The 26,884-nt window shown below is 47.0% G+C and overlaps 1 protein-coding gene across 1 annotated transcript in view; it reads right to left on the reverse strand.

The window, feature by feature from the left end:
* Positions 1–26,884, reverse strand: part of CLIC5 (chloride intracellular channel 5) — a 109,029-nt gene that overhangs the window by 17,907 nt on the left and 64,238 nt on the right. Inside the window, exon 4 of the mRNA XM_012532239.3 lies at positions 22,468–22,574. Within this exon, the coding sequence (XP_012387693.1) occupies positions 22,468–22,574 (107 nt within the window). The remainder of the gene's footprint in view (positions 1–22,467; positions 22,575–26,884) is intronic.

The following is a 26,884-nucleotide window of genomic DNA, read 5'->3' on the forward strand; positions in this document are numbered from 1 at the left end:
TCCCCTGCATCGGCAGGCGGACTCTCAACCACTGCGCCACCAGGGAAGCCCTAGCTTCCAGCTATTTGATAACATATTTGTACTCTGCTATTAACGGGTTTTTAGCTATAATCCTTGGTGCTCTCAGTAACCATGATTGGCTCTAGAAGGAGTAATCTCTGAAGAGAGAGCCTACCAGGGCCCTTTACATCATTCCTCAGTAACAAATAGCAACTCTGCCTGTACTCGGGACCAGTGCTGTCCCATTGCCTCAGTGACAGCAAAACATCTGGGTGAAGAAAGAAATACATTTGGGTTTTGCCTATGAAGGAAGAAATATCTAGATATTGAGAAATACCTGGCTGACTGAATGAAGTTTTTATTTTCATCTTCTCATTTGAGACCATGTCAATATAAAGGATGCAAAAAAAAAAAAAAAAATGCTGCTGTGGTTTGAGGGAGACCACAACAGAGATGTTTCTGGCCATCACATATTCTTGGAGGGAAAATACAAAGATGGCCTCACCTTGTTGATATTCGATAGCTTTAAGCATGAATGAAAATGTGATGGGAAAAACAACAACAAAAAATCAAATAGAATTTACTATCACTTCTTCCTCACCTTTTGGAGAAAGAAGGCTTTCTTTAGAAACCAAGGGAGGTCAAATTGTTCTTCCGTGAGATGCCCAGGGCCAAAGATCCAGGAGACAGGAGGGGGCGGGGGCAGCAGAAAGGCCCAGGAGAGTTATGGGAGGTGGGGGAAGAGAAGCGGTGGGCCAGGTGAGCAGAAACGTAGATGCTGTCATAAAGAATACAATTTTGAGGAGAGAAAAAGATGTTCTAAGGGCATACTTAGGACTTTCAGCTTTGTGACGGGCAGTGTAATTTCCTCTCACTAAACATCTGTAAAGATCTGAATTCCTCTTCCAGGTTTTGGAATTAGAGTCATGTAGCTTTTCTCTGTTTCCAAGAGTCCTTAAAGAGAGGAAGGTGGCCCAGTTATATCTGGGTTACATGAGTATGAATGACCACATAGCGGGAAAATTATAAAGCAGGTAGAAACTGGGGGCCACATCCACTCTGATTCACAGTGACCCTTCTAGAACACAAAGCAGGTAAGGGGTGACTGATCCCCTTGGCCCCTTAACTCTTAAAGCAGTGTCTCTGCCGGGTCCTTAGACCACAGTGAGGCAGAAATGGCAGCCGGGTTGTAGGAGCTGGGAACGGCTTTCCTTCCGGTTTGGTGGGCCCTTCTCTGCTGTGCCTGGGTCCTCTGGCTATGTTGGCATATCCCTGGTATCATCAGGGAAGGGATGGAGAGAGCCTGGGTCGGGGGTGTCAGACAGCCCTGGACCAGGCTGCCCGAGAGGGCCTGTGATGACAGGCATGATACCAGGCAAGGTGGTCCAGAGCTCCGGTGTTCAGGAGACCTGGGTTTGAATCCTGCCACTTGTTCTACAGAGTCTGGTGGGACTTAATGAAACATCATTGTTATTATACTAATTATGATCATTATTATGGCTATAGAATGTAAGTTTGAGGATGGAGCAAGGACAGAGTGGGGAAAAGATGAGAGCAAGAGATAAACTCAAGGCAGAAGCTGGCTGTCTGAAGTGAGGCTTATCCCATCACCTCAGAACTTCATAGGTCCAAGGAGAATCGAGGGAGCTCAGAGGGTGAAGCCCACTCCTGCATTCCCCAACATGCTCAGGACCCCAAGTCTCCTGGAATCATTTCTTTGGGTTGAGCGTTTTTCTCTCTGGGCTCTTTGGGTGCGTCAAATATTCTTGGTTTGATGGTTTGGAGAATTCACGTCCACTTTGGCATCAGACCAGGAATGGTGGACTTAGCCTCACAGAGGGGAGGATGCTATCAAATGGGCTCTGTCTGTGACGGGCTCATATGTGGGAAGCAGTTCCCAGGCCCCCATTTCTAGGCACTGGTGAAAACAGGAAAGGCAGAAAAACAGTGGTGTATGAGAAAGCAAAGAGCAACGACAATTTCAGCAGATCCCCTAGTGTTCCCTTGTGTGGCGTCCCCTGGTCTTGAGGAGAGTCTGCAGCTCATGCTGCCATGAGTATTATTCCTCCATTCTAGAAGGGATTTGGGCCTTGAATGAGAGGGATTTTAAATGGCAAATTCTTGTGGTTCTTCCAATAAGAGGCCAGTAGATAATTCTCTACTCCCAAGGCAGGATTCAACTCTTACAACTATAGTGGATTGGGATCTAGGACATCGTTGGATGCCTCCTTACCCCCCTTTCGTGGAGCGAATCACCGAGTGAATGGGGCACTCTCTGACAGATTTCCAAAGAATTCCAGAGGATCTTCCTTGAGGAAGAGACAGATCCTCTGCATAGCTCCCTCCTCAAACCCCATAGGGCATCATTGTGAATAATCATCTTATTTATACAGCTCCACAAATCAACTTCATATTTGCCCTTTGTTCAGAAGTATTATTCCCAACAACAACAAACGACGATAACAAATATTTTTCTTTAGGAAAGATGAGTCTTTGGCAATTATCTGGCTGTGTTTAAAACACCAGCGTGGTAAAGAAATTAGGACAATCCAACATGCCTTTCCTAAGCTATGATTTTAAAGTATGAGGGGAGGTATGGATCACATAGACAATTCCAGATTCAGATAATTTGCTAAATCTCCTAAAAGCCACAGTAAATTTGAAGAGAAAGATTATCACTCAGCTCTTCACATGTAGGTTTCCTTTTGTGGACACAGTCTGTACCACGTAAACGCCCCAAATGTTTATTTATGAACAGGAGGAGGAAGAGAGACAGAGAGACACTGAATGCAGCCAGCTGAAGAGGAGAATGCAGAAACTCACCAGGGAGGGTAAAAACTAGCTGGAGCCGCCAGGAGGGAATGTGGTCCGCATTAGGGAGCCTGGCCCCGACTTTTGTGACGGGGAGGTGGCGCCCCCTACTGGCTAAAGGAGATTCAAAAAAAAAAAAACTTCTGCAACTTCCACAGCGAACACGTATGTGTGTTTTCTATTAGGCTTTCCAGAAACTCATAAATGGTTGTAAAACCCATTGTGCTAATAGGAAGAGCGACATAAATGCTGACTAAAGCTATTAATGCTGGTTGTAGTTTATGCAGCGGACTGAATCAGGCTGAAAACTGGGAGTTTTTTTACAGTGACTTTCCAACAGGTTATTTTTAAGTACCAGGCCATAGATTAGCTGGAGTGTTGATGTTCAAACATTTGGAAGGAGCTGGTCAAGGGAGGTTCTAACTTTCTCAGTCATCTGTTCCAGCGTTTAGACCTAGAGACTTTCATTCTCAACTCTCAACCCCTCCAAACAGGCTGAAATGATTTAACCACATTCTGTCTTGCTTCATCCTCAAATGGCCACATCTTTTATGTAAGAGCTATTAACAGCTTTAAAAACGGCCACCCTGCTGTCACAGCTCTGTATTTAAATGATTACTGGTTCTAGTCGTTTTGTGATTATAAATTCCTTTCCCGTTGGCCCATTCTTTCATTTGTTAAACGGGTATCTATGGAGCGCCCTCTATGGGCCAGGTTTGGGACTCCTAGTCCCCCACAGATTGCTGAGTTAGGACTCTAGAGGTGAAACTGGGATGGTTGGGTATATATAGCGAAACACACACGGTAGTTGTTCAATCAGTATGTGTTGTTTTATGAGTTGATTTGATCCCAATTTCCGAAATGACCTACCTACTCTTGTTCAAAAACTCCGTACCACATGCATTTTCAATAATGAAGTGTATTAAATGTATATACTGTGCCCAGATCAAGTGCACAGACCATGGGACCAGCTGCTTGGGTTGGGATCCCAGCTCTGCCACGTACTACCTTAACCTCTGGTGTCTCAGCTTCCTCATGTGCAAAATAGACATCATAGCACAGCACACCTTATAGGGTGGCCGTGAATAATGCCTGCAGAGGGCTTGGGACAGCGCTTGGCAGGCAGTAAGTGGTCGTTATGTGTAGTGTGTGATGATGCTGCTGTATAAGGATCAAAGCTACAAAACAGCTAATAAATTCTCAGAGTTGCAAGGAAAAGGAATGTTTGATAAATATCGTGCTTGACTGGTCGTCTGCCTCGAGAAAGTCACCCCGGATGAATTAGGCAGAGTCTTTTTTTCTTGTGTTCAGCTGGTCCTTTCACTCTGACTCTGCTGCCGTGACCACAGTCCCACCAGAGTGGGCCTTCTTCCTAACAGTCATGCAATGAGGCAAACTTAGAGGCTAAGATGAGCGGGGGTTGGGGGTGACCGACACTTTTGCAGAATTTTCCAGATAGGTCACAATAACACCCGCCCCCTCCCTTGCTCAGAGCAGATCTCTGGGTGCCTGCTCTTGCCCCCCCATGGATTACAGTCTTGGGGGGGGGTGGAAACTCTCCACTGTGTATTATAACTTTTACTAAACAGCTTTTGCTACGTGAGTCTTGTATTTTCTAAAGTTTGAAGTAAGAGTATTGCAGATTAAGTGTGCAATTTTATATTTCTGTTGCCTAAAACCTAGGTGGGGTAATGATTCAGAATTGGTCAACCCCAAGGGAGAATTTGAAATAGTATGCCTTTTTTTGGCATGGCTAGCTGAGATATTTTCACCGCAGTTTTTTTAAAAAATCATACTAAATTGAAAGTGAATTATATGCAAGAATTCACTCTTACCTTCTTTGTTACCAAGAGAACCCAGATTTTTTCAGAGTAGCAACATGCTGGGTCACAAATACTTATTTTCCCAGACTCCCAGACTAGAGGAGGCCAAATGATCAAGTTCTTGCCAATGAAATGTTAAGTGGAAATTGATGGATATGCTTCTGGGAAAGAAAAAACAAGACATAGCTGGCAGTGCCTGAACTCAGCTGTAATGTCTGGAAGTGGAGCAACTATCTTGTGACATGAGAATGGGAGTCACACACTCAAGATGGAGAATCAGGTGCTCTAAGGAGCTGGATGCATGACTTCTTGAAGAACTACAACTGCCTGGAATTCTCTCTTCTCTGGACTTCTTGTGATGTGAGAAAAGCAAACTCCTATTAAGAAGTAAACGTTTATAAAGATAAAGAATAAAATGCCTAGGAATAAACCTACCTAGGGAGACAAAAGACCTGTATGCAGAAAACTATAAGACACAGATGAAAGAAATTAAGGATGATACCAACAGATGGAGAGATATACCATGTTCTTGGATTGGCAGAATCAATATTGTGAAAATGACTATACTACCCAAAGCAATCTACAGATTCAATGCAATCCCTGTCAAATTACCAATGGCATTTTTTACAGAACTAGAACAAATAATCTTAAAATTTGTATGGAGACACAAAAGACCCCGAATAGCCAAAGCAGTCTTGAGGGGAAAAAAAACAGAGCTGGAGGAATGAGACTCCCTGACTTCAGACTATACTACAAAGCTACAGTAATCAAGACAATATGGTACTGGCACAAAAACAGAAACACAGATCAATGGAACAAGATAGAGAGCCCAGAGATAAACCCATGCACCTATGGTCAACTAATCTATGACAAAGGAGTCAAAGATATACAATGGAAAAAAGACAGTCTCTTCAGTAAGTGGTGCTGGGAAAACTGGACAGCTACATGTAAAAGAATGAAATGAGAACACTCCCTAACACCATACACAAAAATAAGCTCAGAATGGATTCTAGACCTAAATGTAAGACTGGACATTATAAAACTCTTAGAGGAAAACGTAGGAAGAACACTCTTTGACATAAATCACAGCAAGATCTTTTTGATCCACCTCCTAGAGTACTGGAAATAAAAACAAAAATAAACAAATGGGACCTAATGAAACTTCAAAGCTTTTGCACAGCAAAGGAAACCATAAACAAGACAGCCCTCAGAATGGGAGAAAATATTTGCAAATGAATCAACAGACGAAGGATTAATCTCCAAAATATGTAAACAGCTCATGCAGCTCAATATTAAAGAAACAAACAACCCAATCCAAAAATGGGCAGAAGACCTAAACAGACATTTCTCCAAAGAAGACATACAGATAGCCAAGAAGCACATGAAAAGCTGCTCAACATCACTAATTATTAGAGAAATGCAAATCAAAACTACAATGAGGTATCACCCTCACACCAGTTAGAATGGGCATCATCAGAAAATCTGCAAACAACAAATGCTGGAGAGGGTGTGGAGAAAAGGGAACCCTCTTGCTCTGTTGGTGGGAATGTAAATTGATACAGCCACTATGGAGAAAAGTATGGAAGTTCTATGAAAAACTAAAAATAGAATTACCATATGATCCAGCAATCCCACTACTGGGCATATACCCAGAGAAACCATAATTCAAAAAGACACATGCACCCCAATGTTCATTGCAGCACTATTTACAATAGCCAGGTCATGGAAGCAACCTAAATGCCCATCGACAGACGAATGGATACAGAAGATGTGGTATATATATACAATGGAATATTACTCGGCCATAAAAAGGAACGAAATTGCGTCATTTGTTGAGACGTGGGTGGATCTAAAGACTGTCATACAGAGTGAAGTAAGTCAGAAAGAGAAAAATAAATATCGTATATTAACGCATGTATGTGCAACCTAGAAAAATGGTACAGATGAACCGGTTTGCAGGGCAGAAGTTGAGACACAGATGTAGAGAACAAACGTATGGACACCAAGGGGGGAAAACCGCAGGGGGCTGGGGATGGTGGTGTGCTGAATTGGGCGATTGGGATTGACAGGTATACGCTGATGCGTATAAAATTGATGACTAACAAGAACCTGCTGTATAAAAAATAATAATAAATTTTAAAAAAGAAGTAAACATTTATAAAGAGTGCTTAGAGCAGGGCATGGCATATAGTACTGATAAAATGCTACATAGGTTTTTGCTAAGTAAAATGAAATAAATATTTGCTTTAGGTTCTGTGATCAGGTTTGTATTCTATGCAGCCAAACACAACCATTGCCAGTACACAGAGATATTGCCAATACTTCATTATTACATTATTATGCTAGCACCTTGGGCAGTGTCTGGTACTGAATACGTATTTGTTGGAAGACTGAGCTGTTCAGTGGGGTTTGAGGGAAGATGAGAGGCCCTAAATTGTAACTCCATGTCCCCGTATGTGTATGCAACTGGCTTCCTGTCCTTAGAGGACCTAGGGTCGCTCCCTTCTTTGTGTGCTGAGAGCCCTTGGTTTCTGGGGGATGGATGCAGGGATTCCATTTGCTTGGCCTGGCATGCCCTCTTGCAGGGTCCCCAGAGCCAAACGAGACGCAAAGGCCATCACCAATCCGCAGCCCCTGACAAGCGACGCAAGCAGTACGGAGGCCAGGGCCGGACCTGGGCAGAGTGTTGAGGAAGCTTGCTCTGAGATCTCCACCGTGGAAACAAAACATGGGTAGCTGTCAATGCAAATGCCAGCGGGCATGTGACCGTCAGAGTTAGAGCTGGGCAGGGGGGTGCTGAGAAATCATTGGGTGGGACCCTCTTCCCTGGAATATTCAGGAATGGAAGGCGTTCTGGACATGCGCACAGAGAAACACATTTCTTACTATGATCCAGATCATTAAATGCTTCTTCAACTAGGAGTTCCTAGAAAAATAATTTGATCCCTGGCTTCCGGCTGGAAGAACACTAGGATTTAGTCTTGGGCGCTTACTCTTCCCGCTCTTGGTGATGTTTCACCTTTAACGCCGAATATAACGTTCCTTGAATGTAGTTATAAAAATAGGGTGAGAAGAAAAATACCATTTAAGCCAACACCACCACCCACACTGACAGTTTTCGTGAGGGAACTGTTCAGATTTTTACACTTTTATTGATTGGTTTTCTGTTTGCTTGTTTTTTGCGGTACACGGGCCTCTCACTGTTGTGGCCTCTCCCGTTGCGGAGAACAGGCTCCGGACGCGCAGGCTCAGCGGCCATGGCTCACGGGCCCAGCCGCTCTCGGCATGTGGGATCTTCCTGGACCAGGGCACGAACCCGTGTCCCCTGCATCGGCAGGGGGACTCTCAACCACTGCGCCACCAGGGAAGCCCTATTGATTGGTTTTAAATGAGGTTTTTCTTTTTTTTTTTCCTATCATGATACTGGATTTAATAGAACAGGGGTTATATAAGCATGACATATTCTCAGCTGAGAGACAGTTCTAGCCCTAGAGTATCATAAAATTTAAAAGGAGACTGGGAAGTGTCAGGGGTAACCAAGAGAATGGAAGGGGCTGTACAGTGGGACAGGCTTAAAGGTGAGTGCGGGACGGGCTGGAACAGGAAGCATCCTGGAGGAAATGCTCCTGACACGGGTGAAGCAGGGTCAGCCCTTCCATCCTCTCTCAGTAAATGAGCAGAGAGGGTTGGGGCATCTCGAGGTGTTTGGGATATGGTTCATTCATTCATTTAGCAAATGTTTATTGAGCACCTGTTCTGGGCTAGATGATGAGCTGGGCTCTGGGGATGAGGATGATGAATGAGACACAGGCAGCTTGTCTCCATGGAGACTGCTGCCTAGACCCTACTTGCCAAAGCTCTCTCCTGGACCAGCAGCATCAGGAGAACCTGGGAGCCCTCAGGCCCCACCCTAGACCCACTGCATCAATCTCTGCATTGTCACAAGACCCCTGGGGGATTCAAATGTACGTCCAAGTTGGATAATGGTCTGGATCACAAGGCAAAGTGAAGCGCCACTTGAGCCTTAAGTCCTGAATGTCTGTGTCTCTTTAGTGCATGAGGCTTCTCAGGCTGAACTCACCAATAGGGTGGAGGCGGGTTGGGATGCCTTCCAGAAAGACAGGTCTAGAGCAGGGTTTTAAAGAAAGCTAGAGGTTTTAAAGTCAATATTCTGTGTAGCAACTTTGGTTTTCAATAAATTATCCTCGGGACTTCCCTGGTGGTCCAGCCAGTGGTAAAGAATCTGCCTTCCACTGCAGGGGAGGCGGGTTCCATCCCTGGTAGGGAACGAAGATCCCACATGCCGCGGGGCAACTAAGCTCGCGTGCCACAACTACTGAGCTCGGGCGCCTCAACGAGAGAGCACGCGTGCTGCAAAACTACAGAGCCCACGCTCTCTGGAACCCATGCGACACAACTACAGAGCCCAGACACTCTGGAGCTCGCGTACTACAACTAGAGACAAGCCTGCAGGCCACAACGAAAGATCCCTCATGCCTCAACAAAGATCCTGCGTGCCGCAACTAAGACCCGACGCAGCTAAAAAGATGAAGAAAATAAATAATAAAAAAAGGAAGAAAATAAAGTATTTTAAATAAATGAATAAATAATCCTAAGTTGCTGATAAATACCAGACTGGATTTAACCCCTGGTTTCAATTCTTATGTTTTAGTATTACTGGTTTGTAGCAAAAGAGTTTAAAAGCTGAGAAATGCCTGGTTTGCCCTACGTCCATCGCTGGCTCCATCGTGTCTTCTGAACAGTTTATCCACGCTTCAGCTATTCTCATGTGAAATGGTGAGAATGTTGCCCATCCTGCCTGGATAAGATCACGACAGATTTGACAAGGAGGATTCATAATTGGGGTGAATGTGAAGTTTTGGTTAGAAGGGTCAACCCACTACCTGGATTTCACATCTTGTCATTTTCAGCCCCAGCTCCACCACAAATGGGGAACCCATTCTACGTGCTCATTTCCCCAGAGCCATTCTCCACCGAGAGTCAACAGAGAAGAGGGGGACTTTTCCCTCAAAGCTACGTTCTAATCACAGATGAGAGACTATGAGTGCAGTCACCGTATAAACCAACTACAGCCCTCCAGACCGGTACGTGCACAATGACATGTAGACACCTGCACCCACACGCACCCCATGCTTCTGTGGTCTGAACACCATGGGGCTTAATGGCAAAGCTACCCCATCGTGTCTTGGCACTAATACAACTTTACACGCAAGCACTTTTTTTTTTTCAGATTAATTGATCGATGACCCTGTTTATTTGAGGAGGCATGTAATGGCCGTAGCTGGCACATAGAAATATCAGAACACACACTAGCTGTTTGTGTGTGTGTATGTCTGCATGGAGGGGGAGAGAGAGAGAAAGGTAGAGATTGAGTTCCCACGTGCAGACTGTGTAAGAGTCTGTATCCGTTGCACAGGATAAAGTAACGGTAGCCCGAGGTGCAAGAGCACTGAACTCGTGTTCGAATTAGTCATTTAATGTTCCTTATTCCCCAGGCCTTGATCCGAGGCCAGGCCAGACCAGGCGAGCTCGTTCTGGTCAGACGGCGGGAAATTCCAGCACATGGAATGGTGTTGGTGGTCTCACCTCTGCTGCCGGGAGCCCACACAGCTAACGGCGGCTCTCTCCACTAATGAATGCGCCCACCCACGCAGGACCCTGCTTGCCATCCCCCTTTCCCCCTCCTCCCTCCCCAGGCCTGCCGCCTGCAACAGCCCAATGCCACCAACCGCCTTCCTGAAGACTTCATTTCAGGAGCAACATCTGTGAAATTAGACATGGCCACAGCGACGGCCTTGATCATACGCCAAATCCAAGACCCTCTGGAGGGATGCTCTGGGCAGCCGCTGTAGGTGCCAAAAGGAATTGTTCGACCCTTCCCCTCCCTCCGGTTCTTAACCTTAAGGACCCTCCGCGGGTGCGAAGACAGCCGAGCATCTCTGCAGGGCGCTCCACACCTCGGAGGTGGGTCCCACCGAGCCTAGGTGGTTTTTCCTCGTAAGACTGTTAATCAAAGCAAAACGGTAACCCAACAAACAAACAAACGAAATACCCCAAGTTGGCCCTGGGCATGCAAGGGTGGCCAAGGAAGGCAGCCTGAAGGGCTCCTTTATGACCAGAGGCGTTTTTGAAATGAGACAGCAGTGGCTGCTTTGTGAGGAAGTGGGAAGACAGTCCCCCGCGTTACCCTCTGCACTGTGGTAGTCCAGGGACCACCCCGGAGATGCCCTCGTGATAACAGCCTGGGCTTGGGCCTCCTTCCAGGGAACCCGTTGTCCCGAGTTGGACACAGCTATCTTCCTCCAAAAGAAAACGCTGGGGTTTCTTATAGCATAGATCTGGAAGCCCACGCCACCTCAGGACCTCTGTCTCTGAGCAGCGCGATTACAACGCATGTTCCTTCTCCTTTTGACATATTGCCTTAGCTTTCATCTCTGAGCACGAGGTTGAATAAGGGAGCGTCGTGCCCATCCCCTTGGGAAGGCCTGGCCTCCAGCCTGGGCCCACCGTGACCTGGGGCTGAGGGCAGAAAGGAAGAAGAGGTGAAGGAAGGAAGGGCCTGGGATGGAAACGGTTGGTTTGGAATAATAAATGCATACACTGGCTTCTGAACGCGGCTTGCCACATCCTGGGGAATCTGGAGAAACTCTCCACCCCTGCCCCCCACAGAAGCTGGCTTTCACGAGGCTGCAGAAAAAAGCACAGGGGGCTTTGATAGTAAGGGGCTTGTTAGTTCTGGGCTAACGGCCCTCCCAGGCCGCTCTGACTCCTTTCAAATACTTTCCTACTTTAGGTCAAGGAAGTTCATAAAAGCAAAGACTGGAGGTGATGGAGTGGGGAGAGGCAAGGGAGGAAGAAGTAGTTGATGGAGGACAGCTTATCACCAGGCAGCCAGCGACCCCTGGAGGATCCATCAGGCCTGGGACACATGCCCCACCCTGCGTGCAGGGGACAGATAAAGCAAGATGGCTTCAAGCCCCCGAAGGAGACCTGGCGTCTTCTGGAACTCCCAACTAAAGCTCAGGATAACCGAGTCCCTGAACGCAGAAGATGCTTAAAAGTCCATAGGCTTCCTTACACTAAAACATGAGGAGCTGTCCCTCGCGCTGATTCCTCCACCTGCCAGAAGAGGGCAGCACATACTTCTACATTACCGGGAAAGCTGGACTGCCCAGTTCAAAGGGTGGGTACCATGGGATCTGGGGGAGGGAGGATTCATGAAATGAATAGCAGAAGCAGTAACAGCCATCACCTATTGGTGCCTACTGTCTGAAGTACTTTAATGCATGCATTCGTTTAACTAACATGACAATGCAAAAAAGGACACTATTACAGTCTCTATACTAGACATGAGGAGGATGAGAGGCATAGAAATTAAGAGAACTTGCTATTGTAGCCCTGGACTGCCTAAAACAGAGCTCAGCAAATTACAGTCCAAGGGCCAAATCCAGCCTACCACCTAGTTTTGCACTGCCCTGAAGCTACGAATGTTTTTTACATTTTTGGATGGTTGAAAAAAAGTCAAAAGAGAATAATACTTTGTGATCCCTGAAAATGTTGTGAAATTCAAATTTCAGCACCATAAAAGAAGTTGTATCGGAGCACAGCCACGCCCATTGGTTTACGTATCGTCCGTGGCCACTTTATTCTTCCAGCAGCAGAGTTGAGCAGTGGCGACATCCTGCAGAGCCTGAAAAGTCTAAAAGTTTGCCAAACCCTGAGCTAAGAGATAAGCACTACTTGTTTCCAGGCAGGAGAGACAAAGGGATATGGGGTTAGGACAGCCATCCCAGAGGGATCTGGAAGCAGTATTGACCTCAATTCGCTTTCCTTCCAACAGGGTAGCTCAAGGTCAAGCAGAAGGGAGGGTTTGACATTTCACGCTTAGCCTCTAGGAAGTAACAGAATGTTAGATTTAAAAAGGGCTATGGGAGGGCTTCCCTGGTGGCGCAGTGGTTGAGAGTCTGCCTGCGGATGCAGGGGACACGGGTTCGTGCCCCGGTCCGGGAAGATCCCCCATGCCACGGAGCAGCTGGGCCCATGAGCCATGGCCGCTTAGCTTGCACGTCCGGAGCCTGTGCTCCGCAATGGAAGAGGCCACAAAAGTGAGAGGCCCACGAAAAAAAGGGCTATGGGAATTGCCTTCCATATTTCATTGAGACTAAGATGCACATTTTTTCACATTTGACATCTTCGAAATCAAACTGCGTCTTACCATGAAAATCTTAAGAGTTTAAGTGAAAGCATTTTTGTTTACTTGAAGGCACATTTTGTTTCTTAGTGGTACTTAAAATAAGTGTCTTATAATAGTCGACCACTTAGGTTAGGAAAAAGTCCAACCTCTGAAGGTCCAGTCTCTTTTTGTACCCTTCCGTTGACGGGACCCTCTCTTCTTTAGTTGGTGGCCCATTCTACAGATTTAACTGTAAACTTCTTAATATTGAGCTGAAGTCTTGTGATCCTCAATTTTCTATACATCCAATGGGGATTGTCTTGTTTAATATATGTACTTAAGGGCTCTTACAGATCTTATTAAAAGGGAGTGAGGGGGCTTCCCTGGTGGCCCAGTGGTTAAGAATCCGCCTGCCAATGCAGGAGACACGGGTTCGTGCCCCGGTCCGGGAAGATCCCACATGCCGCGGAGCGGCTAGGCCCGTGAGCCACAACTACTGAGCCTGCGCATCTGGAGCCTGTGCTCCGCAACGGGAGAGGCCCTGACAGTGAGAGGCCCGCGCACCGCGATGAAGAGTGGCCCCTGCTCTCCGCAACTGGAGAAAGCCCTCGCACAGAAACGAAGACCCAACACAGCCAAAAATAAATGTAAAATAAATTAATTAATTAAAAAAAAAAAAGGGAGTGAGGGGCATGTGCTAGGGAAGAGGCACTTTGATGCAGGGGCAAGCATGAGCAGAGCTGGACGCAGGAGGAGTCTGTGTGTTGGTCTGATGGAGCCAGGCAGGCTGCGGACAGGGGTGAGCTCATGCGGACACGAGCCTTGGAGAACGTGGCAGGGAAAGAAGATCGCCAGTGCTACAGGCAGATTCTTTTTCTACTAGCATCCACCCGGAGCATGGCCCACTTCGGGGGGCACCTCTTAGAAGAGAAGACAGGAGTGATTTGAAGATTCGGGCCTGAATGGAGGAGGGAGACAAGGAAGGAGTAAGGAATCCAGCTGTGGCTGGTTTGCTCAAGCTGCCTTTCCTGAAGGCTTCAGGAGATGCTGGGGGCGAGAGAGGCAGGATGAGAGTAATTGATATTGTGTTGATAACCACGATGTAGGCCTTCAGTCACATGTCCATCCAGAGAGAATGACCAGCCCAATGATGAGATGAGCTCACCGAGGTTTCTAGATACCCTGAGGGTCTTCTTCAGGATACGTGGCTGTGACTATCAATTTTCTCAGAATAAACCCAGGGCGCCTGCTACCTGCTTCCAGGTCCCAGGAAGTGAAGCCGCTGACACAAGCCTCAGGAAGGGAGGAAACCTTGATCCTTATTTGGAAACAGAACCAAGACTGCTCAGAGAAGCTCATGGCTAATGGAGACCCATTTGTCTGGTCAAGGATCTGGGGCCAGGAGGTGGCAGGAAATGTGATGCACTTGCCTTCCCTTCCCCCCCCCCCCCCACAGTGGCAGCCAGGTGTGGATTTGGACTGGGGACCAAAAAGCCAGGTGCTTTTCATTTGGAGACATATGTCCTGGATTTTCTGGGACAGTACTGATTTCTTATAATTTGATTATTTTCAATGAAGGCAATTTGTTAGACATGCGATTTTTCAGTTTGGAAAATATGGCCACTGCACTTACAACTAATAAAGGTCAACAGCTAGAGAGACAACTCAGTGCAAGCATGGGACTCTAAACACACAGCACTGGGGCCAGCACATCATGGGTGTCCAAGGAAGGGGCTTTAGGACTTTATTTAGGAAGTTAGAAGTATCTTACTAGGGCAAATATTTTAGCAGGAGTATGTTAGGATACCCCAGTGTCTTCCATAGCTAGAAAGGGGGACATCTTTGCAAACACAGCACAGGGGCCCATCAGTCATAATAAAAAGAGACAGGCATGATCCAGCAATTCCACTTCTGGGTATTTATCCAAAGAAACAAAAACACTAACTTAAGAAGATATCTGCACTCCCACGTATACTGCAGCGTGATTTACAATAGCCAAGACATGGACATAACCTAGGTGTCCATCAACGGATGAATGGATAAAGAAAATGTGATATATATGTGTATACACACACACACTGGAATATTATTCAGCCATAAAAGGAGGAAATCTTGTCATGTGCAACAACATGGATGGACCTAGAGGGCATTATGCCAAGTGAAATGAGTCAGAGAAAGACAAATACTGTGTGATCTCACTTATATGTGGAATCTAAAAACAAACAAAAAACAGAGCTCACAGATAACAGAGAACAGATTGGTGGTTGCCTAAGGCAGGGGGTGGGGAGCAAGCAAAATGGGTGAAGGGGGTCAAAAGCTATAAACTTCCAGTTATAAAATAAATAAGACCTGGGAATGTAATGTACAACATGGCGACTATAGTTAATAATATACCGTATTGCATATTTGAAAGTTGCTAAAAGAGTAGATCTTAAAAGTTCTCATCACGGGCTTCCCTGGTGGCGCAGTGGTTGACAGTCTGCCTGCCGATGCAGGGGACACGGGCTCGTGCCCCGGTCCGGGAAGATCCCACATGCCGCGGAGAGACTGCACCCGTGAGCCATGGCCGCTGAGCCTGCGCGTCCGGAGCCTGTGCTCCGCAACGGGAGAGGCCACAACAGTGAGAGGCCCGTGTACCGCAAAAAAAAAAAAAAAAGTTCTCATCACAAGAAAAAACTTTGTAACTGTGTGTGGTGATGGATGTTAACTAGACTTATTGTGGTGAACATTTTGCAATGAATACAAATATTGAATGATTATGTTGTCTACCTGAAACTAATACAAGGTTATGTGTCAATTAAAAAAGGAGGGGGAGGGCTAAATTGGGAGTTCAGGATTAACAAGTACACACTGCTATATATAAAATATAACAAGGACCTAGAGGGAACTATACTCAACATCTTGTAATAACCTATAATGGAAAAGAATCTGAAAAAGAATAGATACACATACATAAATATATACACGAATCACTTTGCTGTACACCAGACACTAACACAACATTGTAAATCAACTATACTAAAAATAAATTAATAATTAATCAGTTAATTAATTAATTAAATGCCTGTTGGATTTAGCCCCACGTGCACCACTGATGACACTTATGAAGGTTGGTCTAGGCCACCCTTGACTGGGTTGCATGGAAACTGAATAAATGGAGGTACAGAGTGTAGTGTGGATTTAAGAATCTGTCTATGGGGGACTTCCCTGGTGGTCCAATGGTTAAGGCTTTGCCTTCCAGTGCAGGGGGTGAGGGTTTGATCCCTGTTCGGAGGGCTACGATCCACATGCCTCGTGGCCGAAAATCCAAACCAGAAGGAATATTGTAACAAATTCAATGAAGACTTTAAAATTCGTCCACATCAAAAAAAAAAAAAAAAACTTAAAAAAAAAGACTCTGTCTATGAAGGAGATTAAAAAAGACAGAGAGAGAAACAGGCCTAGGCAGGAAAAAGAAGAAAATGGATGCAGGTGTAGTGAGGACTGAAGAGGAGACGGGCGGGGAGGGGTGCAGCCCAAGGGCGGGGTGAAGACGGAGGAGTCATACTGGCATGAAGTCAGCGGGCCTGGGCTCCAAGAGAACAGGAAGGGGAGTCACAGGAGGGAATGGACAAAGAAGATGACAATAACAGCTCCTCTATGACTACGACTCAAGCCCCAAATCGGGAATACCTGTCATTCTCCTGGGAGGCTGGTTTGCTTTCATCTTGACCAGGGTCTCGTGGTCTGCCGTCTGCGTTCAGCACTGGGGCTCTGGGAGCTGCCTTTCCCGTCGTGCTCGCCCTGAGCTCGTTTTATGACCCGTCTTGTTTTTCTTTCTCACCTCCTTCTAGGGTATGTTGCTTTGCAGAGCTTTACGTGTCCCTGTGAGTGGCTATAAAGCCGTTCGTATACATTTCAAAATTAGAAAGAAAGCCCCCAAGACGGATGCATACAGAGGCGGAAATAAGAGAGAAAGCCAGACTTGAGGGGGGATGAGATGAGGGAATTTCGAGGGAGCGTTGAAAGACCGACGGTGGGAAAAACACCACTTAGCACAGAAATAGGTGGTACAGGCAGCCTGTGTCAGATGTGTGAAAAAGGAATATGCAAATGTGGGAAGGAAAAGCCACGAGGCTGCATATGATCTATGGATTAGACACAAACAGAGGGGTTTGGGACTTCTTAGACCTCTTAGCAGGGGAAGAGAGCCCCGTGGACATGGGCTTGTGCAGAGGATAAAGGAACGGTGATGGAAAATGGGGGAAAGTACATGAGAATGAGACACAAGCCAAAAATGAGATGGTCACGTGGGCAGGGATATTAACTATCTCTAGGGACACGTGATAGGGCTGTAGGAATTTAAAAAGGACTTTAAAAATAGCGAATAAGAATAGAGAACTAAGAACACACACGAGATCCATTTGTTAACTGCCTGGACCCTGCAGTGCGCACAAAAACTGAAATAAGCCAGTAGGATGGACAGGATGGAAGCAGAAGCAAAAAGAGAGGTTGGGGGAAAAGAAAGTAAAGTAGAGTAATTGATGCCCGGATTGGAATAAACAGCTAAAATGAGCTTCTTGAAAGCCAAGGGGTTTGGCAGAGGTGTTTAAGAGTCTGTTCAAACAGCAGCTTGAGGGTAAAAACTGCAAAATACAAGATGGATATTCAGAGAGAAAAGCCCAGGTCCTCTTACAAGATGACAGAGAAGAGTGGGAGTGACCAGGTAGAGGAGGGTGTCAAAGAAACCCCTCGAGGGAAGGGAGACGCCAAACTGACATCCCAGCGGGCAGAGCGCTGAGCAAGTTGTGGGGTTGGGAAGCGAGGGGAGCCGGAACTGCTGAGTCTGGGGGCTGCTGCCCAGTCTCGGGTCGCCTGGGGTCTGTGTGCCACGGTGGCATCTCTGAGGAAGGTGAATGGAGAAGGGCCAGGATGGGTACTCGCAGAGAGGGAGGACATTAGAGATGGGGCCACCGGCATGGCTGAAAAGTGGCCTCTGCCAGGCAGAGGCAGGATGCAGGATGCAGGATGCAGGGCAGAGCTGAGCACGGCTAACTCCAGGCTCGTTACCGGACATGCCAAAGGTGGGACGGATCGTGCTGGCGCCCTCCCCACCATCCTCTGCTGCAGAACTCTATAAACCTTCAAGACTCAACAAATGACAAAACCTTTCCTTGCAAGATTGAAACACGAATGTGCGGGGCCCAGGGCAGGGACTCCTGCAGCCACATCTAAATGCAGGGCTGCTCTCTCCCATCTCCAAGACGCCCCTCCTCGGGCCACATGGTTTCTTGGTCTCTCGCTGCACCTCCGAGTTCCAAGGGAGAAGGGTCTGTGCTCCTGGGTCAGCCTGACTCTCTTGTTGAGTAGGGTGCAGAGGAGAGAAGCAGTCGGAGAAGGATGCCTGAGGACAAGTCCAGAAAGCTGAACACAAAAGGCAAAGCCTCCCATGACCTGGGCAGTGTCTTATATCATAGATCCATCTTTTCCGTAAAGTTTTTCTTCCTCATCTTCACGACCCCCCAACCCCCTGCCCCCTTCCTCACTTGCTACTCCTTCTTTATCTTCCTCCCTGGCTCCACTCCCTTAGACCCTCCTGACCCCACAGCTGTGGGTGATCCCTGGGTGTCATCCCTAGAGCTCTTCTCACTCACGAACTCCCTCGGGTATCAAAAATCCACAGATACTCAAGTCCCTTTTATAAAGTGGCACAGGACAGTCAGCCCTCTGAACCTGCAGATTCCACATCCATGGACCAAGGGAGCAACTGTATACTTTGGAGAGGAGGAAAATGTACCAAGAAAATGGGAACCAAAATTAAACAAGTAGAAAAGAGGCTACATGAGTGGGAGATTTGGAAGTGCTGGTTAGGGGTCAGAAAGTAAGAGCTGAAGCAGCGGTTTCTGATGCCAGTATTCGTGTTTGTCTCATTTTTGCTCTAGTAATAATCTAAGTTAACATTTAAAGAGCGTTTATGACGTGTCAGGCAGTGTGCTAAAGGATTTACATGCATTAACTTATAAATAAATGACTGCATGACAAACCTTGGATAGGCTATTAATGGCCTTCTTTGTCAGATTGATGAAATTGAAAGCATTATTAAGTATGTTTTACAGATGCAGAAACGGAGGCTCAGAGAGAAGTCTCTCGGGCAAAGTGGTACAGCTCTAAGTGGCAGATCTGGGACTCAAACCCAGGTCAGTAACTGCATGTTTCACAGGCCCCTGTCGATGGTTAGTTTATCGAGGACAATGGTGTTGTCTCATTTGTCTTGGCAAGTCCGGAACACAGCCCGGTGCCTGGCACACAAGGAGCACCCTTTAAACACTAGCTCAGACTTGGATCCACTTCGTGTAATCTGTGTTTGTTGAATGAATCAATGAATGACTGAATGTACTAACTAACGGACAACTCCCTTGGGTGCTAGCTGTGGATGGCTCCTCCAGGATGGGGTCTTGAGTTCCAGTAGCTGGGGTCTTTTTTGAGGACTTGTGAACAACAGGGAGATCCTGAATGGTGGCTTCTGTATCCACCACGGGAGTGGAGAATTGATCCATCATGTAGAACCAGGTCACAGTGTGGGGTGTTTTCACGCTTTGTTGTTGACAGGGTAGAAAAGGACCAAGAAGACAGTGTGTTTCGGGGCTGGGTGGAGGGTGCTGGGGTATTATGTGGAGGGAGGGCTCTGCTCAAGAGAAAAAAAAAAATTGAAAACACAAAAGGGACAGTCTGAAAAAAGGATGTTGGAAAAACAAACGCAGAGCTGAAGATGCAGAAGGCTGTCAGGGGAAGCCTGGGGGCTGACGTTGATGCCCTTGCAGAGACCTGTGAGTACAGAGCTCGGACAAAGCAGAGACAGGGTGTGGATGGTCTCACAGGCCAGCGGCTGGGTGGGGTGGGGCCGTGGGGCCAGCTCTCGGACGGGCCCACCGGAGCTCCGGGTGCTGGCTGGCTGAGCCTGAGAACTTGTGGAGTCAGCTGACCAGCTGACCGTGACTGAGGGTGTGGGCTTGGGGAAGAAAAGTGAAGGGGGCGGGAGGGGAAGCTATAGTCACACTGAAGGAAGAACTTGGTGTCTTGTTAAAAGGCAGGAGCGAACAGCACAGAGGACTGTGATCTGGGGGACAGGCAACTGGGGACAAGGGAAACACTGGCGCTTTGAAATGTGCAAATGAGTTTTAGGGGAGAAGGAGTCACAAGCGCAAAACCCATCACAGAGGAAAACAGTGTGAAACAGAAGAAGCGGAAACAATGAAAATTGGCGAGTGTTCAGTTTACGAGAGACTGAGACATGATGTTCAGTGGTTGCTTTGGCTTTGGGGACAGGAGAACTGTAAATACGGCTCATATGTAAATACCACTCACAACCTGAGAAGTCTGGAAGGCTCGGCTAAGACAATCTGTCTGCTGGTGCTTCAGCGACTATGAAGGAAGATATCTGCGGCTGAAAGGACGCTGGATGTGGAATCTGAAAACTGGGGTTGAGAGCCAGCTTAGGCCCTGGGGGCGAGGACAAGCCACTGCCGTCCCATTGCTTCTGGGTCTGCAGCAGGGCAAGGGCAGGGGTTGCCTTTCACACGATCGATGGCTGTGAGGGCTGCATTAGCCACCCAGGGCTGCCACCACAAAGGACCACACACCGGGTGGCTTCAAACAACAGAAATCTCGCCTCTCCCAGTTCTGGAGACCAGAAATCCAAGTCAAGGTGTCACAGGGCTACGCACCCTCCCAAGGCTCTGCGGGGACGCTTCCTTGACCCTTTGAGCTTCTGGTGGCCCCGAGCAGTCCCCGGCTTGTGGCTGCAGCACTGTAATCCCTGCTCTGTCTCACATGCCCCCACCCCCATCTCTGTGTGTCCCCTTTTCTTCTTCTAAGGACACCAGTCATTGGATTTAGGTATCAGGCATTTAATCAGTATCATCTCATCTCGAGACCGTTACCTAACTACATCTGCAGAGACTCTATTTCCAAATAAGGTCACATTCTGAGGTCCCAGGTGGATACGGACTGCGGGATAATACTCAACACACCACAGGCTGCGAACATCAACGAAGCAAAAGCGCTGAGTAAATTTAAAAGGTTTCCCTCATGCTTCTCCTGTTTCTTGCCCCTAAAAGGCCACTCTCGCTGCAGTGCCTCTTCATGCACCTCTAATGACTGCCTTGCCCACAGGATAACATCCAGTCCCCCCAGCTGGCACTGCAGACTCCAGATGCTTCTCTGGTCTCTGTCACTGGAGTTTTCTCACCCTCCCCACGTTTTCCATCCTATGTTCCCGGCCAGCTGACTCCCCCTGGATCTTCACCACCCAGGTGAAACCCCTTCAGGAAATCTTCTCAGATGACCCAGAGGTGACTCCTTCCTACTCCTGAACCCCTTTGGCAGATACGCTCTCCTCCTCTCACAGGGCAGATAATCAGACTCCCTTTGGTGAAGCCACCATTTACGTCTTTTCTTGGTATTTTTGTGAACTTAAGCCTTTTCTTCTGTACCAGTCAGGAGGCCTTGAAGACTGCGTGTCTTTTTCTAGTTCTTTTTCTAGAATCTAGTTCTGTGCATGGCACGATCCAGCTCCACAGCGGCTGTTAACTGGATCATTTACTTCCCACCACACCACTGTTCCTGCCAAAAGTTCATCCTGGCTGCCTTTCCTGGTCACTCTGGTCCAAAGAGATGTCTTTCTCTTCTGAGCTCCTGCAGCAGTTAGCTCCAAGGTGGTCCAAATAAATGGACCACCTTGTTTCAGGATCCATTGCGTGTTCGTCTGATATACATTCAGTTCCTTGTTCATTCATGAAGACTCAAGAAGTGCTGTCCAGCCAATCACCATTCATTCACTCACTCATTCACGAAGTTTTCGTGACACCCTTGCTCTGCCTGGCTCAGCCCTGGGCTCCATCCTCCTATTCGGAGGGCAAGCAAACTTCCTCCTCCTTCTTCCTTCTCCTCACAGGAGCTAACACTGTTCTAAAGTTACACATGCTCGATGTGACAGTTCTATTCAAATTGCTTCAGCTCATGCTTAACGGACCAAGTCAAGTGAGGGACTAAAAGTGCTACCAGCTTAAATGAGGAGCTCAAACCCCTCTGAGAAGGCACCAGAAGAGAACCAAGTCTGAGTTCTATGGCCAATGCCAGAAATTAAGGGCCGGGTGGAGGCTGAGCCAGGCTTGGAGAAGAGGCATCCCAGCACCTTCTGCACTTGCCGTGGGGGGGAATGCAGAGGGCCGGGCTCTGCCTTGAGCATTTACCACCACGGTGACTGCCCTGTCCCACCATGGGCTCTGGTCAACCCCCTGGAAGCCGCAATGTGTTGTCCCAAACAGGACTTCCTGTGAGCGCAGCAGGGTCATGAACTGGGGACAAACAGACAGTCGTACGGCCGAGGCAGGAACCTGTGTGCGGTGTATCATGATGTGCACTATGGCAGGCTCAGACACAAACCGCATCCCTCCTCCAGCTCCACAGTAAGGCTCACTGGCCGCTTCTCCTGCACTGGCCAGAAAGCAAGACCTACCACCCACTCTCCTGCATCAAGGGGGCCTCAGGGCGAGTGAATAAAAGCATCGATTCCAGCTGCTTCTCTGGTCTGAGCGTCTGAAGATGCCCTGGGCAGGGGACAGTGCCACCAGGGGCTCTGGGTAGAAGGGAACCACTTACCAGCGTTGTTCTGCTGCTTTGTGTTTTTGATGTAGGCGGAGAACTTGGAGAAGATGTCGATGCCCGCTGTGTTGGATTCCCGGTGCTTCGCAGCCAATTTGGGGTACCTGGAATGCAAGACCAGTGTTCTAGGGTCAGTGAGAACTCAGAGCCCCTTCCCATCACCTCACGATGAGTTTCTAGCAGGAAACACTCTTGTTTCTAGCAGGATCTACAAATCTTTTGGTGTTTCTCCAACCCATCCTCTAGGGAGGGTGGGCACTTGCATCTCTAGTTCAATGATAGAGGAAACTAGAGTCCAGTGAGGTGTGGAGAACTGCCCGGGAACGCAGTCTGTGGGCAGAAAAGCAGAGCACCACTCAGAGGGTCCAGGGTGTATTCTCTTCCTGGGACCACAAACAATGATGCGGCAATGCCCAGGCCTTAGTCAAAGTTCTCAGTGAGTTCTCCTCTGCGTCAGGTGGGGTCCCAGACTTTTCCCCAACCCGTGTTAAAATAACTATCCACTGCCAGGCCTGCGATTATAATCCTAGCTGCACGGAGCTAATTCTAGGAGCAAGGAGGTGCTAGGCACCTTGGCACTGAGGCCTTGAAATCGTCTCTTGAAAGGAATGGTCCTCTTCTGAAATATTCTTACTTGTGTGCAGGAATCAGATGCAGAAACTACCAGGCTACGTCAGTGGGACAAGCATTTACAATTGTCTTATTTCCAGGCATGGAGATATATTTGCAATGACCCAGCGCCTCTCCCTCATGCATGCTTCCATTTTGAAGCCAGAAGAGTATAAGAGGCAAACTGGGGTGAGGGCTCTCTCCTACTGGCCTTGAGACCAAATGAGGCAAACTTGCTTTGACCCCACTGGCACCATCAAAACAAGCCATTCTAATTTTCAAAACATATCACTTCACAAACATTTTACATGGCTGGCCAGGCAAGGGTGGGAGGAGACGGGGGACAATTGCTTGGTCATCATCATCACCAAGTATGTGGACCTTTGTGATCTCTGGGTGAACAGTGTGGACAGAGAACTATTTGGCTACTTTATGTTTAAAATGCAAAATCTTTTTTTTTTTTTTTGGTTTAATGTTTTAAATAACTTGAACCAAAACGCCTGTAACAAGTATTTGTGCTCTTTCATTTTTTGGCTTCTCCACTGACTGTTAGCTAGGACCGCCCACTCCTGGGCCACATTAGGTGGCTGTCAAATTTCAGATACAGCCATTGGACGAGTCCACGGAAAGTCACTGGGTCCAGCCCTCTGGCAAGAGTCAGATACAGAGGCATTATCGTCCTCATTTTATGGGGAAGCAACTGGAGACCAGAGACGTTAAATGGCTATTTGAGGGCTCACGGGGAATAAATACTGGAGGGACCCTGAGAACCCAGTTTTTGGGCGCTGAAGCAGTGACCCTCCCACTGCATCACACCACTTCTCCAATATCAGCAAAAGCTAACTTGTACTGTGTCCACTACATGCCAGACACTGTTCGAACCCCTTCGCAGTTTCATCATTTACTCCTCACAATTTCATTGGTATTGTCATTAGCCTCATTTCCCACAGAAGATGAACGAGACACAGAGAAGCTAAGCAATTCGTCTAAGTTCACGTGGCCAGGTGGCAGACCCAGGAGCCCAACCCAGGCAGTTTCACTCTGGAAGCCCAGATCTTAAGTTCCATGTCTTGTGGCCTCTCACCGACTCTGCTGTTTACCCTACAAGCTCCAAAACATCCCCTGGAGCTGGGCTGAGCACCATGGAGGAACTTCCCTCAACCACCAGGAGGGGGCGTTCTGCACAGGTTCTGCACACATCTTCCTGAATACCCTGGGAATCATCAATTCATCTGCTCTGAGTTGGGGTACAAAGCAATTGTTCCTGCAGGATGCTAGGATAATCTTCCAAGACGAGGGAATTTAGGATCATCCATCCCTATTTTGGCTTTCTCACATAGAATTAGGCATGCTCTTAAAATGGAATGTCTTAAATTATTTTAATATACACAAAGTGCTCCTTGTTTTTGCTTGATAAGGTAATAATGTAAAGAGAGAAGGGCCTAGATAATGCATTTTTCCTTTGGGTTTGTTGGGTTTTTTTTTTATTTATGCCATCATTTGATCAGACTTCCACTAATCTGACCATTTCTTCATGGCCAGTGTGGGCCAAACATGATTGGGGGGCAGCAAATCCAAGACAGGCAAAAAAAGGGCCATGTGTTCAGGGAGACCATGCGAGGGCCATCCTGTTTTCTAAGCACTATGATTCATCGAGATTTGACTTTACAGCATAATGTCCCACGTGAAGACTGTCCTTGTGGGAAGTGTGTCTTCAAATATTAACCTTACAGAGTTTGGTAACTAGATTTGGGGCAGCTACTGTACAGGATGTTAAGTGCTTTTATTTTAGCTCCATATTTACACTGCATTTTAAATATGCAAATAAGTGGGTTCCAGGGTACATTCTGTTTCTCTAAAAGGCTAACAAATAGTACTTCATTTATAGAAACATCTTTGAAATAAGATTGTGATGTCATCTGGTGACAATCAAAGAGATGGGCAATTTCTCTAACTCAAGGGTGAGCAGATGATGGCCTATGGGCCAAATCCAGCTCAACATTTGTTTATGTACCTCCCATGAGCTAAGAATACTTTGTATACTTTTAAATAATTGAAAAAAAATCAAAAGAAGTATATTATTTTGTGACATGTGAAAATAATATGAAATTCAGGTTTCAGCATTCACAAATAGAACACAGCCACATCCATTTACTTACATACTGTCTATGGCTGCCTTTACTCTACTAAGACTATATGGCCGCAAAGTCAAAAATGCTCCCTGGCTCTTTCCAGGAAAGTTGGCCAACCCCTGCTCTCAATAATGAAAATTTCTCCCCACTCTGTTTTTAAGATATCTTATTTCAAATGCATTCATTTTAGATATGCACTTAAGCTTCATTCTGGGAAGTAAAACAGTTGGCCGCTCATCAAAACAATTTTTTTTGGTAAATAGTAGCAAAAAAAAATAAGATATGATTGCAGATGGAAATGCTCTGATTGGCTTAGAGTCCCAAAAGACGTCTCACTGACTAACCATAGGCCACCACGCCCCTGAACAAAAGGACTCCATGCAACTAAACCAACATGCAGTAAGCACCTACCAGGGGCCAAGCCCTGTCCCTGGCATTGGGGATACACTGGAGAAAAAGAGAAACAGTCATCTCGCCCTCATGGGGTGACCTCTGCTGATTCCAGGGGCTCTTCTGGCAGCCTGAGTGTTGACCCTCCGTTTTCAAATAAGCTGAAAAGTGGAAGGATGTCCCCTCTCTCCCTTCTCTGTTATTCCTGCTTCCTCACCTCACCAAACCCTCACTGGAGAAGCAGATTAATGCTTCTGACTTTTCTGCTCCAGAACTGTGAGCTTGTCTTATCCCTGCTACTTAAACAAATGATCCCTGGAGGTGGATGGGGTCTGGCTTATTCATAAAAAGACAACCCCTGGGAACTGTGGATTTAAGACCTAAGCTCACCAGTAGTTTTTATAATTACTGGGAGATGGTCACAAAAGAGGCACTGACCTCTCTAGCTCTTCAAGCTGCCATATAATGAGCTCTGACTCTACGTCAGGCACTAGGTTAAGCAGTATCATCTTCAATAATAGTCCCTTGAGATCAACATGACGTCATCAGTTTATAGATGTGAGAAGTGATGATCAGAGAGGGAATGAGTAATTTATCTGCAGCAGAGACCACACATGCTCATTAAATACCCACGTGCCTCTCTGCATTTCCCTGCCCCTCCCTCTCAGATAGGTTGGGGTCATGTGACTGGATTCTGACCAATAGTATGGGAGGAAAAGTGATGTAACCACTCATAACCCTGGGCTTTAAAAATATTTTGCATCATCCTTCTCCTCCCTCTTTCCCTGCTGAAGGAGTCTTGGAAGTAATGTATTTCAACAGCTACAAAAGAGAAGAGGGCCACACTACCCACTCAGACTCTGCATGAGTGAGAAATAAACCTGTATTCTGTTAAGCTACTGAGATTTTGTGGTCAATTAGTTACTTCGGTGTAGCACAACCTGGTGGTTCAGATTAGAACCCAAGGCATTCTGACTCCAAAGCCCATACAGTAAGCCCCCTACATACAAACCTTCAAGTTGCAAACTTTCAAAGATGCAAACGTGCATTCGCATGTCCAATCATGTAAGTTAGTTCACATGTCTGGCATACACTGTCACGTGCATGCATCCTCTACAAGTGGTTGTGCTTTTTGTGTACTTTACTATACTTTACTGTATAGTATTGTATAGAGTACAGTAGTACAGTATCTTTACTGCAAGCCCCGGATGTCCGGAAGCAAGCGTAAAAGCAGCAGTGAGATGTAGCTGGTACCGCTAAGAAGCACAAGCTGTGGTACTGTA

This window comes from Orcinus orca, chromosome 10, assembly GCF_937001465.1.
Source record: "Orcinus orca chromosome 10, mOrcOrc1.1, whole genome shotgun sequence".
Classification (NCBI taxonomy): domain Eukaryota; kingdom Metazoa; phylum Chordata; class Mammalia; order Artiodactyla; family Delphinidae; genus Orcinus; species Orcinus orca.